Source organism: Apus apus, chromosome 11 (assembly GCF_020740795.1).
Source record: "Apus apus isolate bApuApu2 chromosome 11, bApuApu2.pri.cur, whole genome shotgun sequence".
Lineage (NCBI taxonomy): Eukaryota > Metazoa > Chordata > Aves > Apodiformes > Apodidae > Apus > Apus apus.
Window position 1 is genome coordinate 9733772 of NC_067292.1, and position 12101 is coordinate 9745872.

Sequence of the window (12101 nt, forward strand, 5' to 3'; positions counted from 1 at the left end):
ATTTTTGAAAATTTCTTTCCAATATATACATTCTTTTAGTCTGTTATGTTTTGAGTGTTCTCTATTAGGAGCACAAACCTGTCAAATTTTGGAGACTTAAATATGACTACCACAGGATTAAGATCTAGTCTATAGAAAGAATAATTGAAGTAAATTCAAGTGGAAAGCTAAGTTCAGTGTTGTTTGCAAAGTTAATTAGTATTTATGGAAGAAGGTGATTTTTACAGTGTTATAGGCTGGCTGGCTTTTTTGTTGGAGAGAGATCATTGAAATCTGGCAATGCAGATTTCCTGACACGCACATCCTGTGATAACTTGAAGGAGCTGCCTCTTGGAGCCAGAGATGAGTTCAGTCGTCATGCCAATTTAATCCTTTTCCCCTCTTCTGAGAGCACAGTGGATGTAATGCAGGTTTCTGAGAGGAAGCAATTCCGAAGGGAAACTTTTATCCCACTTCTGATGAGAGGAGAGCAAAGAGACAATTATTGTGTTGAGATCATCTTCTGAATTTTTAGAATTTTGTTGCTTCAGTTTTAATGATTTTAAAATAAATCTTTTTTTAGACCTGTACTCTTGCATTCCATCTCACTGTGGTCATAGCTCTGAATAGGGTTTTACCTTCAGCTATGCTGCTTTTAACTTTCACTTTTTATTAACAAAGCTAATGTGAAAGCAAAGTGTTTCATGTTGCCGATTTAATTTCTTTAATTAAAAGTGAAAGTTATAAGCTGGTACAGCCGTGGGTGAAGTTCTAATGTCATCAATGGGGAAAAATAGGTTTAAAATTGAAACTGTTGGCACAGCAGTGGCTCTCAATAGTACAGAACCTGCAGTTGTGACTTTTAACTTTATTTAATGAAAAAAGATGAATTTGAAGCATTAAAGACTCCCAGTATTTGTATTGGGAAGAGGGAATAGAGCTGTAAGTACCTTAACTGGGATCAGATGTTGCTAAAAGCAGGACATGTATTTAGGAGATGCTGTGAGACATTTTCTAACACAGGTATAACAAGATAAGACTTCAAAATTATTCTGAATCTAACAGAAAACTTTTTTTTTTGTTAGTGAGACAAAATGTAACAGCAGTACAGCCTCGACATTACAAATTAAAACAAAATACTGAATAATTATCATAGTTAAATACATAAGGACAGTTAATCTGCCCATCTGCATATGCACAATGAGTATTCTCCAATTTTAAAAATAATTGTTGCATATATTTAAGTACTACATGAGTTTTAGATATCCTTTCTGTTTTAGAAATACTGTTGCTTTCAGATTTAAGATAAGTCTATGAAAGCAAAATCTTCTTCTTAAAACTACACTGTTACATGTGTAATTAGTTGTCTGTTTTTGTGGCATTCTTCCTTAACACAAGCAAGGGGAAAAGCTGAGGTTTGGAACATTAGAGTTTGGTAACATGTAAATGAATCCCCTGTTTCTAATGTGTTTTGAATACACGCATTTAACATATACTGTTTTTCATACTTTGAAAGTCTCATATTTCCATAGACCTGATGTGATCTATGCAGTTTTCAGATAAATGAGATAGCAAGTCTCTAACACAAAGCATTTTCATTCTTAACAATTAAAATATCAGGTTGTCTGGTCTAATAAAAGTAGCTTGTGTTTGGGAGAAATGTTAACAAACCTGGTTTGGTGAATAAGTTCTCAGTAGGAGACAGCATTTAATGTATTTAAACGTATGTTATCTCGTTAGGATCAGTCCTAGGTTTCTCTAAAATTACTATGGGAAGCTAGCTTGCTTCTGAAGGTGTTTATTCATCAACATGAAAATATATTACGTAAACCCAGCTTTATTTACAGATCAAGACATGAAGAATAGAGAAGGGAAGGGAAAGGTAAGGAGTTGTGATAAACTCCTTCAAAGCATTTGAGTTGGGAGTTCTGTGATTGGTGGGTGTTTCTGAATCTTTAGAGGAAGGAGGCATTGGTGCCTTCAAAGATTTTGGAAAAACATTTCAAAAGACAGGTGAGATGCAGCATATTAAGATTTGGATGTTAAAGGCAAAGGAGAAAAGACAAAAACAAACAGATGACTTTGAAGAAAAAATTTAACTGGAATTAAAAAAAATAGGAACGGTTAGTCAGTAGTTTGACAAAAGTAAGTGTAAAATGTTAAAATAATTGGTGAGTAGAACCAGTGATGTACAGACAAGCACAAGAGCTGAGCAGCAGCAAAATTGTTCAAACTCTTCAGAGGAAGGAAAAGATGTGCTCATGTGGAATGAGAGTGTAAAGAGAAGCCAGTGACATTTTTAAAGCTTATTTAGGCACCTCTGTTAAGCTTGACTTTTTTTTTGCTGATATTTTCTTTAATCTGTTTTGCATTGGCATTGAAGAAGTCTTTTATAGTTTACATTAGATCATAAAGTGAAGAATTAATAAAATAATCAATGTAATGTACATACTTTTTTTCCTTTAACACATTTCAGCTTAAAGATGCCAATGGTTTTGTTTCTGAAGCTTACTGATTTGCAAGCTAACATGGTAGTCAGCAGGAAAGTATTTTAGTCTTAATATCTTTTTAAAAATGTATTAATATTTCTCTGAACACATAAAGAAACAGAAAATGATAGTTAAGTTCCTTCATTTTTTTATTGCTACTTCTACCAGTAATGACACATTCAATGTAAAGCTGGAATTCTGTTTGCTTCAAACAGGAGCTAGCCTGAGTTCTTTGAAAAGACCATTTGGTGTGGGTTCAAGGAATAACAAGAATCTCACTGCATTATTCTAAATGTAAAAGCAGTTCTACCTTCACCTTCGATCTGTGTTTATATATCCAGCATCAGCTGTTATTTTAAGTCTTCATTACTGAAAAAAATTCTGAATTTAGTGTCAGTCAGTAGCAGTTTTTCCTTCAATTCTGGAGTCCAGGAAATGACAGTCTTACATTTATTGCTTTAATTTTTCTTCCAGTGTCCCCCAAACCAGCATAGATCTCATGTGTTTTCCAGGATTCTATCACTTTCTTGTAGAAACTTGTTAACAGTATTAGAAGTCTCAGACTGATTCTCCCAGGACACTCTGCTTTCTCCTTAAGCTGAAGTGCTTTTAACTTGTACTTTGCATTTGGAAAAAGATTCTGCTTCATAAAATAGTATAACAACACTATTTCTGTACTGCTTTCTCTGCCAGACTCAGAAAGCAATAGAAGTTCATTGTACGCTTACAGTTTTATCAGAAAAACCCATGAAAGGGCTAAATGTTACTTTTTCATACTTAATACTGGAGAAGCTGAGGCACATCGTGATTGAACTGTCATCACAAAATGACAGAGCAAGGACTTAATTCCTCTTAGTTCATGAATACTTAACCTAAGTCCATCTAGAGAAGCAATTCATTGAATGGGTTTGTTTGTTTTTTAACCTAATAGGTATAATTATAATCAAGTTCCTAGTAGTTGCTCTGCTGAATAGAGTCCCAGCTCTCTGGCAGATCCACATATTTCATGAAATGCATGTTTGTTCTTTAAGCATTAGCTAGATCTTATTAAATTTTTGTCTGGCCACAGCAGTCAGAAGGAATCTCGGTCTGTGTTAAGTTTCTTTCTTGGTTGGCACAACTACAACAGGAGAGTTGGATTTGATCATTAGCTATCTACAGATTTGAATTTCTCTTCATGCAGACGCTATCCTGTAAAACTGCCTTTTATGCTAACAGGCACAAAATCACTAGTAGGTGGTATTGAAAGATTAAGCTAATATGCAGTGGAAGAGTCAAGCAAGTGTTCTAAAAGTCTCTTTATTGTTTCATTTAGCCATGCTTTGTCATCACTGTGTTTTTTATGTGTACTATATTAGGTGAAAAAACATCCTAGTTTAAAAAAAACCCACAAACCAAACAAACAAAAGAACAAACAGAAAAAGAATAGAGAAATCTAGTGTAATTGGTGCCCTGTCTGCCAAATCATAGACAAGGCTTTCTCTGGGTATATCAACAATATTCCACATCCTCTTACCCTTAAAACCTATTTCCCTTTGGTTTTCTTCATGGGTTTTTAACTTATGAACAGACTATGATATGGAAAATTCAAACAATGGGAAAAAAATGTTTATGTTTGCAAGTTAATATTCTTTCAAGTTTCAGGTCTGTCTTCAGCATAGAAAGAAACAGGAGAGAGCACAGATATTATTCCTTTAGGAGTTGTGTAAATGATTTCACTTTAAATCTCAAAAAAATAATGAAAGAAAACAATTACATCTTTCAGATATTGGGAACAACAGTTTTCCATGGATGTCACAATTTTATTGCAGCTTCTTACAACTTATTATGCAACCTTTTCTGAATACTGACCAATCATGCAATTAAAAAAGTGTAATGCAGATATTATCTACCTCTTGATTTTGGAATTCCATCAGTTTGAGTATGCTTACTGAGCATAAACAAGAATTTAATGGTTTTAACATATGGTTGTAAAACAGCCTGTATCTGAAGAAATGTACTATTATGGGTTGTTACTGCAATTAAACAGTTATTCTTAATGGGTTTTTAGAACTATTGTTCCGGGTTTTGAAGGAAAAGGTGAAAGTTGCTATTTGGCAATATTTCTCCAGTTTCAAAAATTACAACATTAATATTATTAGTCATTAATGAAAAAGTTTAAAGTATGTGTATTCTATGCTGTACTCAAAGTAAGCTCATATGGATAGTAACATCTTTATTATGAAGACTTAATGTTTGGGACGGTGACTTTGCAGCTCTTTTTTCCACATTCTCTGCCAAAAGCTGTTTAAAAGCTTAGTTGTAAACAATAAATTATTTTTAAATTAAGGACTGAAAGAAGTTTAAATTTAAAAGCTCAGATAATGGAAAGGGTGACACTTCTGGTCTCAGATTCTTGAATTTGTTTGTATTAAATAATGGAAATCTAAACCTGTATGGAAACTTTAGCATTGACAAAAACATGGTATTTAAAAAAAATAATAATAAATCTCGGGTAGATCCTATTTACAACTGAATATTCAACAGTCTTTTGGGTGAGGCCTAGGGGCTTGAAATTGCACTTCTCTGAATTTAAGCATCCCATCTTTGACACCCTATATTCTGTTGCCCTTTCTTTGCTGTTTTTTAACTTATTGCAACAGATAGGGGGTTCTTAAACCATCTGTTAACCTTTTTTTCCCCATTTTTTTAAACATGCAGAGTCGCTCAAGGCAAGAAGACCCAGAGCAAGCTAGACTGAAACAAAAAGCAAAGGAGGTAAGCAAAGCTAGAGATCATTACACTTGACATTTCAAGGCTTGAACATATTAATTTTTTATGCCTTGCTACTTGTATATCGTTAATAAAAATCTGACTAAAAACTTTTTAGGATGTATTTGTTGCTTTGCCTTTGATCTTAATGTTTGCAAACTAATACATTAATACATGTGAAGCCTAAGGAGATTTTATAAGAGAATATTTCCATACATTACATTTTCATTTCCATTTTAGGTGGCTGTAGCTTTTGTTGGGTTGTTGATGACAGCAGCACTAGATTTTGGTGGAAAATATATGCCTTTGTCTTTTTGTAAAATGTCACTTTCTCAGAAATGTGCTACTTAATTTTGCTCTGGTAACAGTCTTTCAAGGAATGTAATTGTCAATCCTTTTCTCTACAGTGTGGTTCAGTGGACTGTTTGCTTATCAGTCTAAATTACAATAATCTAAAAAAATAAAAAATTCAGATGAAGTGTTGATGCAACAATGTTTATGAACTACTGAGTACCTTAATTTGCTGTAAATGAGAGTGGCTGTCCTTTACTTAAGGCATCTCATGGTTTAGGATCGAGTTGTAACTTAAATCAATTACAAAGACTAAAATATCTATCAATTGAAAATCATTCCTATTTTAAAAAATGAGCAGCATCATTTGCAGCAAACTGGTGCTGGATTTTTGGCCAACTTCTTTGGATATATGCATTAGAAGATAATAATTATACATTAGAAGATAATATATACAGAAAAATGCATATAATGAGTTATTTTGTATTGACCTGTTCTTCCTGTTTTGTTTCCCTGTTGGCAATACTCTATAGTTCCGTTACCTAGACAGATTTTATATGTATAACTGTAAATAAAAACATCTTAGTCCATGGCTAAGTCTTATTTTACTTTTTTTCATTATGTAATTAAGTAGTAAGATTTGCTGAAATATGTTCTTGTAAACATTAGACCTGCCTTAGTGTTTCCAGAGTTGGGTTTGTCAGGCAAGTATTCAAATGAAATAGAATAATCAAGTTATTTGGCAGGAAAAGGCACAGGATTTTAATACTGCTTGAGTTCAGTGTGTATCCAGTGTATGCAAAGGAAGAGTCAGATTTGTGAAAATAATTGATGGCAGGCAAAACTTGCTGTTGAGCTGAGAAGTAAAACTTCAGTGCTGCTGGAAATGAAAGGAAGTGAGAAATAAATGCTTTTCTTGCTGCCACAATATTTGCATTCATTGTAACTCTTTTTTTGGTCATTAGAAACTTGGGGAAGTAAAAGCAAGCAGCAAGGCTAGTAAAAACATTTCCTAGTATTCAGAGTGAAATAGTGGTTCTGTTTAAAGCTGTGACAGAAGACTTGCACTCTAGGCTGTGTTGCTGCTTTTGGTGTAGCTGCAGGAGGGCTTCTCCCTTCTATCACATTCCGGGTTGTTCTTAAAGGTGTTCCTTACCCACTAGAGGGAGTGACGCTGTGCTGACATGTGAATAAAAGTAAGTGTGTGAAATGTATTCTGAGTAATGGTAATAGTGGTATTAGTAACGAAGTAGCAAATATTTGAGTGGTAACCTAATTAGAAATCTTTAGGTCAAGCTGGTATGTGATATTAAAGTAGTGGTATTCCTGGATATGATAACATGTTTGAGTAAATGCAGAACGAATACTAGGGTTTTCTGTTTGAGTGCTGCACCCTATTCTTTTGTACATTAGCCCTGCCTTTTTTTCCACCCTTCTAATGAAAGTTTATAATTTGCTGGCACTGTGCCTCTCTCTGAAGTTGAATTTCATTCTACATATTTGAAACCATAAGAAATACAAGCATGTATCTGTTTTTAGTAATTAGGGTTCTAAAGCTCTTTCTTCAACTAGAGGCATTCACCCAAAATATTAAAATATATTTAATAAAAACATATTTTTCTGCTTTAACTTTTGCAAAGGGGAGCAAAGAAGTGGGACTGGCAAGATTTTGGTTTAATATCATTCATATTTTTTTGAATTGGAGACTGAATATATGCTAAAATTTTAAATTGTATTGGCATTTCCAAGATAAAAAATAAGCAGTTTTATAGTTTAAAAGGTCGATTAGATACGGTGTCTTTGGCATAGCTTTGTTATTTAAGTTAAAAGTTTTGAATCATCTCCTACAAAAATGTAAGAATTTCAAAACTTCACTGCCAGCTGGGCTACTCTATCTGACCCATAACTGAGAGAAATTTGGTTTCTCCCAGGTTTTGTGTAAGCTGATGAATATAATATTGTCAGCTTTGATAATAAGCTGGATTTGAAGCTGTGTTTCCATGATTTCCATGTCTTGGATATTGCCTGAATATCTTGGTTGCTCAATAGTCTTCTGGCCAGTAGTAAAGTATCTCCTACATAGTGTTTTAAAAAGCACAAAGAGGGCATCCAAGAAACCTTGCAGCATTTTTAGGTTGTATTACTTGTTTAATGATGTGATCGTCAGATAGTTTTTTTCATATCAGCAAAGCAGCTGACAATTTCATTGTTATGTTCAGGAAATGGATAATATGTCAGACTTTGCAGTATGCCTGGGTTTGAACAGTGACACTGCTGCATTCCTTCTGCTGGCAGTCTGGATCCATCCTCTTCAAAACTGTGTGGGATCAATACTGTACCCTGGTTCCCTGCCAGATAGAAATGGGTGAATACTTAAACCGAATGTAACTAATATATGAAGTCCAATAAAGAGAATATAGCCCAAGATACTTAATGAAGATAAAAGCCAAAGAGAGAAAGTGAAATACCAAAAGAAGTAATGTAGGTCTTTAAGGAAGTCTTTTAAATACTTAAAAAATATTTTCAAAACATGGAAAGAACTCTAGAAAACATTGTCTTGGAATGCAAAGTAAAAGTACCAACAGAAGAAAAATAGAGCAAAGAAGGGAAAAAAGAAGACTAACAAAGGGTATTTGTTCCAAAACATTCTCCTTTACGGATATTTTTCTGTTTCTTTCACAGAACTTTTCCCACTAAGAAGTCCCCTATTTGTTCATTGGTGTAATCAAGAAAATGTCCAGGGGATCACTCTGTCCATTGAACACATTCAAAAATTAAATTGGTACAGTTAATATTCTGGTTTGTTCTGTAATTCCAGCTTACTTCCTTTATTAGCCAGTCTTCAAACCACTCTGCATATTGTTTAAAACAAACTGCCATTAATCGCATTATAATTGCATTTAAATACTTACAAAACAAACATAAGGTCCATCTACATATGGTCTTGTTGCAGAGACTAGACATAACAGTCAGGTTTCTATTCACACACAGACTAGCACTGTTTTAGATAAGTCAGTGCAACCCCACTCTTATTTCAGTTTGATTTATTTTGCTTCAGCTTTAACCTGTTTCAAATGGACTTGACTGAAAGGAGTAGGAGGATGTGCCTGTGGGGGTTTATATTGCTTAAAACTGTTTACTTTCACACTTTTAAATTGATGCTGCTTTTGTCAGTGGACATTATATGATTGTCTTAATGGTAAAACTATTAAACTAATGAAAAGTATTTTCCACTGAGACTGTTTCAGGGAAAAATGCTCCTCTTCAGCTGTTACTTGTTACTTTGTTTTGTAACAAATTCTGAAATATTTTACTGTCAGTACAACTTGATGTAAGAAATAGCATCATTTGTGAGCAGTGTCTTCTTCGTGTTGCATGATCAAAGCTTTTAAAATCAAGTTTTAGAAATTTGACTAATTTATATAGTCTATTGGAAGCATGAAAACTCCCAAATATAAGTCAAAGAAATTGAGTTCTATAATTTCCATTAAAATGTTTCATTAAATAAGACATAAAATATGCCATGTAACTGCTAGCAGAAATAGATCAAGATGAGGAATAATTGAGCCAAGACCTAGTAATTAATAATAGAAAATATTTTAAAGAAAATCAGGGAAGTTAAGATCCTAAACCTCCTTTCTGTCATGGATATTTTTCTACATATTCAGTGTCTGTTGGCTAAAAATCTTTTTAATTTAAAAGTCAAGTAGGTGCATTTGATCCTGAAAGATTAACTTGGTTAAAATCTTTGTGTCATCACCAACCAAGAATATTGCATAATAATAAAAACTTAAACCAGACACCATAAATGTCTGGGCATGTATCCAGGACCTAGATCAGTTCAGATAACTTTCAGTTGAGTATATTCTCAGATGTACTCGTTAACCATGCAAGTGAAATCTCAGACCTGTTGATATTCATAATAGAGGCCTCACTGATTTCAAGGCAGGACAGAAGGCAGCCCCTCACCTACCTTTGCCAGCACAGACAGCCCATCTTTGCAGGACTGAACAGAGTCTTTCAACAGTGATCCATTGCTGTTGTGACTGTTTCACTGGCCAGGAGCTTTGGGAGTACCCAGTTCTTGCACAAGCAGACCAGGGACAGGTTTTTTTCCATAGTCCCAGAAGGAGTTGTATCCACTGCAGCACTGAGGTAACGACTGTGCTTGGGTATTGTTGCCCCCCATGTCTGCCATGTCTTCTGTAACAAGGGCTTTATTTGGATGAGTTTTAGATTTTGAACAGTATCCTTTTCTAAATCACCTGCACAAAAATATCTGGACTGTTAGCAGGTAGAGTTCTATAAGAAGTGATAGGATCCTTCTCTTATTTAAAAATAGTAACAAAAAATATATACATCATATGATGTATATCTTATGTGGGTTTAACACTGCCTTTAGAAATTTCGAATTCCACATAAAAATTTAACTCATCATAGCAGATTTACTGAAACTCCAGCATCATATATTTAACAATTAAATTATGAAAAAAAAATTCAATTTAATTTCATGTTACCTCACTAATATTTATAAACTCAGTAGGGCTGGTTTCTTTTAAAATATTTAAATAATATTTTACTGCAGTTATCCCTGTTTTTAAAAGGTGTTACTGAAAATGAACTTACTGTTTGGTAATTTCATGTATTGACCTTCATAGCAAAATCAAAGTCCTTACAGATTTTACCAGTAAAGCAGTATCTCTGATGTTGAAGTCTACAGAAGTTTTCTATGTTATCATGCTTGACATAAATATATTGATTCAAAAGCAAGAATTTTCTTATGAAACATTCAGCTGAGAAATGGAGCACTTGGACAGAAATAAGTTTAATTTAAATTTCCACTTAGTTCTAGAGAACTATCTAGAGAACTGACCCATCTGAGGGTCAGTTGGTGGAAAGAAGAAAAGGCTGGGAATATGATACCTGGTGTAATGAGAGTGTGACATTTAGACAATTATGATTCCTCAGGACTGAGTTGTTTCATAAATAGTTTTCTGCAGCAGGTTATGGGCACTATAGCTGTGATGCAGAAGGAATGCAAGCGTTTTTGTCAATACACGTAGAAGGTTAGAGAACAGAGTCACTTTGTTTACATTCTCGCTTTACCACAGACTTATTGTTTGTTACCAGAAAAATGCTTCAGAAAAAATGCTTTGACTGTTCTGGTATTGTCTAAGCCCGTGCAACACTGCCATGAATTTGGCTTTAGAGTACATGGTTTTCCTGAAGTTATAAAGTTGCAGTGACTTCAAATGCTGGTATTAAACTTGCATCTCAGAGAGAAGTGGTCCTGTCTGTTATCAGTCAAAATATTTTTATTAAAATGCTGCTGTGTTAGTAAGCTTACTGCTTTTATGGTAACTGATTTTTTGTTTGTTTGTTTTGAGTAGATATTACTTTAGGTGTACAGATGTTATGATAGGTCACAAATTCTGATAACTGGAGTTGATTATGAACTCCTGGGAAGGACAGCAGAGGAATGGTATTATATTTGCAAATGCAAATATTGCTGCTGAAGAAACAAGATCTATAGCCAGTAATAAATTTATTGTGTATGAAACTCAGTGTGTAGGTCTTCAAGATTTCATATAGTTTAAAGACAGTGGGTTTTGCCAAAAAAGTTTCCTGTTTCCAAGGATAACATATTACCCTACCATGAATTCTACATGTCCTGAAGAACTTCAAGCAGTAGTAGTCTTACTATTCAGCAGGACTCTTTGCATATCACTTTGTAAGATAAAAGACCATGACATTTGCAACCTGTTTCACTGTGCTTAGAGCGGAAGTGATGGTAGCTGTTTGGCTGAAGTGTGTGTGGTGTTACCCTCACTGTATAGAGTCAGAAAACAGTGTAATTGACAGGAAAATGCCAGGGGATCAAAGGAATGGCCTTAATATTTTCCAACTGAGTCAAATTGTTTTATTCCAGCTTAGGTAAAGTGTATACTAATTAGAGTTGAGGCAAGGACTAGTTTTTTCATCTTTTCTCTAACCCAAGCTTGACCCAAGATTACCTCATTACTCTAGCAGAAATCTAAATTAAATTCAATCCTGTCCAAAATAATAATTTCCTTCTACGGTGGAGTTCCATAGTGATGCATGATTTTACTGCACATATGTTACCTAGCTCTTGTTTGGTTAACATGAATGCTTATTTTTTGTGACTGATTGTAGCTATCTTAGCATTATAAAAACAAATGCTATTTTACTGATATATGAGCTAAAAAACTTTTTACACTTTGTATGTCTTTGTCATAAAAAATAACAACACTTTTAATGTTTGTTTGTACTTGCTATCTAGAAAATGAATTATTAGAACTTCATTTACTGTCTCACTAGAGTTACATACAAATTTAAGTATGTTGTGTGAGAAGTATCATGTTGATGTTTTGTGCTACCTCATGAAGACCCATGTCAGACTTACAAGTCTTCTTATGTGGGGTGTTTATATGCACAGGTAAATGAGGTTGCATACCTTGGGGAACAGGGGCTAATGCAAAAAAAAAAAAAAAAGGGACAGGTGAGTGTGACAAGAGAAAGGAACAAGAAAGCAAGCTGTCTAGTCAAGCATTGTTCATTGTTTAGCTGATG

The 12101-nt window shown here is 34.1% G+C and overlaps 1 protein-coding gene across 2 annotated transcripts in view; it reads left to right on the forward strand.

Annotated features, from left to right (window-relative positions):
* The window catches only part of LOC127389193 (transcription initiation factor TFIID subunit 4-like), a 136831-nt gene that overhangs the window by 62565 nt on the left and 62165 nt on the right, over positions 1–12101 (forward strand). For both annotated transcript variants that reach the window (XM_051629461.1, XM_051629462.1), the window contains exon 13: positions 5169–5225. In XM_051629461.1, coding sequence (XP_051485421.1) covers positions 5169–5225 — 57 coding nt within the window. The remainder of the gene's footprint in view (positions 1–5168; positions 5226–12101) is intronic.